The sequence below is a fragment of the Henckelia pumila genome, chromosome 3 (assembly GCF_033568475.1).
Source record: "Henckelia pumila isolate YLH828 chromosome 3, ASM3356847v2, whole genome shotgun sequence".
Classification (NCBI taxonomy): domain Eukaryota; kingdom Viridiplantae; phylum Streptophyta; class Magnoliopsida; order Lamiales; family Gesneriaceae; genus Henckelia; species Henckelia pumila.
Window position 1 is genome coordinate 82056472 of NC_133122.1, and position 6679 is coordinate 82063150.

Consider the following 6679-nt stretch of genomic DNA (forward strand, 5'->3'; position numbering starts at 1 on the left):
TATCAAACCGTTAGAATAGATTCAGAAAGGGGGGTTAGCACTTCGGTCTCCCTTATTCGGGATATGTAATGTTGATATAGTATAATCTGTTAGAATTTATTTTTATAAAATAACTTTTCCAAAGTTTACAAAATTTATAATAGCTTATAAAAAAACAAAACTATACTTTAAGTTTTAAGGTTCTAAATCATTGGTATAGAAAATGGGGAAAACCCGGCCCCTATTAACAAAATATATTTACTTGCAATATTAAACTCTAGAAACTAGATTTGCTCATTTTAATAATTTAATTTAATAGATGTTCAAATTTGTTTTTATCATTTTTTCAATATATTTAATAATTAATATTAATAATTAAGTTAAGAGGGAAAAAATAAATTGATCGTAATCACGTAGAAATCGATTCTCGGACGAGTGAAAAAAATTAATCGCGTCCGATGGAAAATATACTCCAACAGGCGAGAGAAATTCGGTGCTTGACCTCACATATAAGCAATTATCTGGAATCAATTTCTTTAAATTCAAAAGAACTCAAGGACCGATCATCACAACAATAATCTAGTATGAAAAGAATGTTGAACTCGACTTCTAAATTATATATGTTTGCTTACACGATAATAATCTCAACGTTCTTAGAAACAGTCAGTCCTTGCAACCGCTCGCGAATAATTCCCCGTTTCTTCTTGTCATCTATTCCATTTGGATCTATACCTCTCCAACATTCAAGATTTGCATCGTAGATTCTAAATCCCATAAAGATTGACAATCGTTCAAGGGAGACCACATTTTCTAAGATGTACGAAATAAAACTATACTCATTCTCTGTACCACTAAATCCACTAAACTCCACCTCTTTCAATTGTGCGTGGTGCCTGAAAACTCTCTTCTCTGCTCTTTCTCCATTAAACGTCGATGGCTGTCCCTGCATTCATAAAGCCGATAAAAATATCAGCCACATGTATTCATTAAAAAAAATTAATCATTGTGGAGCAAGGTCTAATGTGATAAATACCATCGATAGATGAAACTTTTGTAAAAGAGGGCACGCATCCAGGATTGTAGCAAGTGCTAGCAGATCCAGCTTGCTGTGGAAAACTAACAATAAAGCCAACTGTCTGAGGTTGCTAAGGTTGTTAACTCCACCTATTTCACACGTCTGAGACAAAATGCACAAACTACTCCATAAAACATTTCTAATATTTCTTCACTCCTAGGGAAATGAATAATGGATAAATGGTGAAAAGAGATTCATCGCACCTCAAAAAATTTGGCATCAGTACAAAAAAACATGCATTTAAGATGAGGTAGATCTTTGGCAACTTTTTCAAATGCACAAGGAGCCACATCGCGGTTCAAAGTCTCGATGAAGAAATTTTGTAGCAACGGTACGTTGGAAAACGATAATGTCAGCATTTTTGAAGTGCATAATTCAATGGTAGTTAGATTTACAGCAGACAAGTCTATCTCGACAACATTTGAACAATTAATCACCGTCAGATTCTTCAGTTGGAGATCTGGACCACGAATATGTAATTTGGAAGGGAGCATACAAGCCCTGAATTTTAATGACTGGAGGCTGCAACAATTCAATAAAATGCACTCTACTGCCTCAGAAGTGAAAGCAGCAGCAATCAACTCAAGATCTTTGAGAGCATATTGGTTTGATATTCGGAAAGAAACACAAATCAGACGTAGACATTTCACCGACGATGCTTTAGGAAGAAAATCAAAATCGAAAACAGGTGGGTTGCTCTGGAGCTGATGGTTAGGAAAATAATATACAAGGGTTAGCCGTTCCACTCTCAATCTGCCAACAGAATCCATCCATCTTCTAAAACTGTCCAAGATGCATCCACGAAAACAAGAAGCCAATTCAAAGGACATTATTTTAGAACCAGAATGATGTTGTAGAAAGTTGTCTACTACTTGGACAAACTTTCTTTGCAATTGGCTCAACTTTTCGCCGTTACGAATATAACAAGAAGGATAACTACTGCACATCCTATAACAAGAAAATCTGACTTCTGAGATAAAGGTGTAAACATGCTTCCATCTCCTTGATAGGACGCTTGTCCTAACAGCATCCTCCATAGGTAATCGCGAGACAATCGACGAAATCAGATCATTCGGCAATTGACTAATCCTATCTTCTTTCTGTTCTACATCGATACCATGCTTGTGATGATCAATAACCTGAGGAAACACCTTTAGTGCAAATATAGTAAGAGGTTTGAGTCAATCAAGAAACAACTTCTTCAAAAGTGATTTAGTAGAAGCATACCTTCATCCGACGACGTCTCGTTCCATACTCCAAAACCCAGAATCCGCCGCATAAAAACGCCAAACAAGCAATTCCTGAAAGGACCCACAAAAAGATACTTCCTCGAAACACAAGAACCAAAATTTAACTAAGCAAAGCAACAAAAAAAGCTCAAAAATCATCTAAGAAATCACTTGATAGGATTTAGCTCACAAAAAACAGACAAATTTGACCCCTTGCACACCCTGCCGTGAATCTATGATCCACTTATTTAAAAAAACTGACACCGAACTTGAAACGAATCACACCACAGACAGACATGAATTTTTTTTGAATTAAATTATGTTTTTTTCTGCATAAGATAATTACGACTATCAATAAAAGGCATATCTGCAACTCAGATCAATATTCTCCGAGAATAATCGAGCAACCAACTGTGTCCTCACTCCTTCATTCCTTCTACTCTAAAGTACTTAGACATGTATACAACCATAAACACAGCTTTAGCATAATCAATGACAATGGATTCAAGAAAGAACAACTCCAAAAGCAATCGAAGACATAAAAACACCAAACAATCAATTCCTGAAAGAACCCACAAAAGGATACTTCCTCGAAACACAATAATCAAATTTTTGTACTCAGAGAAAAGATTTCAGGCATAAAGAATTTAACATATTACCACCAACAAAGAAACCAGAAAATAAATCAAAGGAAGTAAAACTCACCAGTTATATAAGAGCGCAACATTAAAAACAATAATCTTCAACAAAACCGAGATTTTGATCGATAATTTACGCAAACAACGGAAAGATGCAATCTTTTCATAAACACTAATGGCATGAGTGATACGAATGAACGAGACAAGGGAATGAAATCAATATATTTTTTAGACGGTAAGCCTGTAAATTTATTGTATTGAATCAAAATACCAATCGAATGGTATTTTAGACTCCATGTCCATGGTTTGATACCGCAGGGAATTAAAAACGGAATAGTGTCAATTTGATTCCAATCTTATTATTGGTAATATAAAATAAATGGTAGAAATTGAATGAAAATATTTGTAACTAAAAAAAAAAAGGTACAATTATATCAATATTCTCATTAACTTGATTTCACTTTTTTAATAAATACATATATATATATATATATATGTATATGTATGTATATGTATATGTATATGTATATATATATATATGTATGTATATATGTTGAGTATTTTGAGTTTTGGTGATTTTGGTTAATAGAACATTAGGTCTACTGAAAATTTAACCTCCCGTATTTTTATTATTTTTTTTATATTTTCAAGAATTAAGATGCGAAAAATACGGGATAATTTTGTTTCTTTTGTAAACGTTCATCGTGCTCGTAGGTACAAAGTACCATGCATAAAAAATTAAGTTCAACCAACGTAACTCAAAATCTCATGATTCAAAATTCGTTTTAACTATCATTTAACAAAAATGATGCTAACTCATAAGGGCACGCCAAAACTTTCTCATACTTGCAAAACTTAAAACTATAAAATATGCGATCTCAAAATAACGTGTTTAAAATATAATTTGATCTTAAAATGATCGGCTAAAACATGAATTCAAATAAACATGCATAAAACTAATAAAATTCCCAAGCTTTCGTGGACATGCTTGACAAAAGGTTCTTAGACATCCGTGTCATTCAAATAATTCTCGCCTCCTCGACTACTCAGTCTCATTTAAATTATTAAATTCTTCTTTTACATCTGCACCATACAAGTATAATGAGTTTAAAGACTCAACAAAAAACTTTCATTACATAGTTGATACATAATAAAACATTATGCATAATCTTAACTAAAATACATGCAATTTTGGTAACCACCATTTATGAGCACATTGGATTTCCGTGATCATGGTCGTTGTATAACAAGCATATAGAACATACTGACCTTGGTCAATATGCGTCTCATCTCGACCTTGGCCGCTTAAACTTTTATTCTTTGGAAGGGCTCCTCCGAGGCTCAATCCGAAGTATCAATCTCGTACTGCTACTACAAAAACACATACACCATCAAAATATTTTTCATGCATCATCATTCATAAAATTCTTCATCATAAAAACTTCTCATCAACTTACATAAACATTTCATGTCATTGAAATATTTCGTGCTTAAAAATCATGCATGCTATTTGAATGAAATGAGTCAACACCTAAAATTCATAAAACTTCATGTTTTTTGTAAAGAATATAGCTTCCGTGAAGAAATATAGCATCTACATGCAATACATAGCTAACTCCATTCATGTATTTCGTTCTATCAGTTCTAGACGTCAAAACTTAAAACATTTTCCATAACATCTTAAAAATGTTTAAAATACATTAAAAGACCATAAAATTGAATTTAGGACCTTAAAATTTTATAAAAAAATTAAAAGTTACTAACCTACCCAGGCTCGGGGGCACGCTTGCGTCCCTCCTAGCGTCGGTTGTGTAGAAAATTTTCTGCGCGAAAACCCTTGAACCTACACGCATCAATATTGTAGTAACCCAGATTTCATTTTAAGATAATAATATGTTAAACATGATTAAGGGTTAATAATTAACCAATTCCAGAGTTCAATCGGACTTCAGAATCAAGAATTGGATTGTCAAAATTTGAGCCAGTTCGGACGGTCCAAAGAGGACTTCGGACGATCCGAACTCAGCAACTCGGGGGCTCCGAAGATGGCTTGTTGACTTCGGAGTTAAGGAACGTTCGGACGGTCCGAACGAAGGATCGGACGGCCCAAAGTTCCTTGTGCCAAGTAGGCAGGATTACTCAGCCGAGATTTTTGACAAGTGTCAAGCATTAGACACTTCGAACGGCCCGAAGTGACGATCGGACGGTCCGAACTCGACGTGTCTCACATGCAGGCAGTGAGTTGGATCGAACGATCCTAACCCGAGTTCATAGGGTCTGAACTTGACCGGAAAATTTTCTATAAATAGGGGTCTCCGGAGTTCATTTTGAATTACGTATTCCCGAGTTTCCTTCTTCAGTTATATAGTATGAGTTATACACTTGAGGGCCCTATCGGTAATAGTGAGATTCTGGAATAACAAAGAAGTTGTTATAGTTATCAAGAGTCAGCGATATCAAAGGGCTTTTTACGGACGAAGGTATGGTCCGGGAATCTATTTAAGTTTTGGGAGTACTTATTAGCTTAGTTAAGGCTTATAGAACTTGTGTAGTGAGACGGTGAATTTTTGAATATTGGTTTGGAACCTAGGATCCTACTTTACTTGAACTAGCCTAGAGGTACGTACACATTGACTGAGATTGCCAGCGAGTATGCATGTTTATATGTTGCATTTATTTGGCATTATTATATGGCATGATATATGATTTACCGTTTTCCATATTCATATGTCATGTGCATATACGCATTGAGCCTATACCTGATTATAGAGCCGCTCAGCTCTATACTCAATAGTCTGTCACTGAAAGTACCGCGATGGTGGGGACATGTATGTCTGACTACTCTGGTGTACTAGACAAGTGTGGTTGCACCCAGAGGTTGATCCGCGCGGTGGTAGAACTCATGTGGCATCGGTACTGAGCATGACTTTTCAGATGACCATTTACCAGTCATCATGTTGCATGCATTATATACATATGTTCTCTCATGTTTATATACTGGACGTTAGCGCTCACGTCCTAGTTGTTATCTTGGACACCCTATTCCACGGGGCAGGTTGCATGATGGACGGAGCTGGTAGTTCAAGGCAAGACTAGGGAGCAGGAGCCTTGAAGAGTTAATTATACTGCAGGATTCGATATAGCTGTATAATGTTTATTTTAAGTTTTTCGATATGGTTGTATCACTACAATATTAAGCCTGGATATATTTTACTAAGCGGATATGTAATTTATGGATTATGTTTCCGTACGTTTTATTCTGTTAAGTATTTTGCTGTATTAAGTTTAATGCATGCTATTAGTTGCCAGTTAGTAGGTAATTCCATGCAGGGTCACTACATTTTTGGTATCAGAGCATGCATATATTTTGGGAACTAGTATTTGGGATTTAGTTTAGTCTTGAGTAATTCTTGCGCATTTGGGATTTTAATGTGCAATTCTTTTCAGGATATGGCTGACGAGAGTCACGGTAGTGTTGGCCAGGGAGGTGGTCATCATTGTCATCATCGCCATCATGATGATCGATATCGTCCTCATGAGGGTAGACGTCTCTACTCTATTAATAAGTTCATGCAAGTAGGACCGAAACCCTTGGTGGGAGGTGAGAATCCTGAACAGGCAAGAGGTTGGATGTCTAAACTCGAGAGTGCGTTTCGAGCTTTCGATTGCACTGAGGAGCAGAAACTGGAAGTTCTAGAATTCATTCTAGAGGATCGAGCACGCTTATGGTGGGATGCCAAGGCTACTCAGGCACGTAC

At 35.9% G+C, this 6679-nt stretch overlaps 1 protein-coding gene across 2 annotated transcripts; it reads right to left on the bottom strand.

Annotated features, from left to right (window-relative positions):
* Positions 1-541: 541 nt before the first annotated feature.
* LOC140892434 (putative F-box/FBD/LRR-repeat protein At1g78760) lies at positions 542-3192 on the bottom strand. 2 transcript variants are annotated; one of them, XM_073301311.1, is made up of 5 exons: positions 2989-3192; positions 2282-2355; positions 1258-2193; positions 1013-1156; positions 542-922 (listed from the first exon to the last, which is right to left on the bottom strand). In XM_073301311.1, the coding sequence occupies exons 1-5, from the start codon at positions 3008-3010 to the stop codon at positions 608-610; spliced, it is 1491 nt and encodes a 496-aa protein (XP_073157412.1). In that variant the 5' UTR covers positions 3011-3192; the 3' UTR covers positions 542-607. The 2 variants fall into 2 exon arrangements, with proteins under 2 accessions (XP_073157412.1, XP_073157411.1); XM_073301310.1 differs by having other exon boundaries at positions 1258-2205.
* Positions 3193-6679: the final 3487 nt, after the last annotated feature.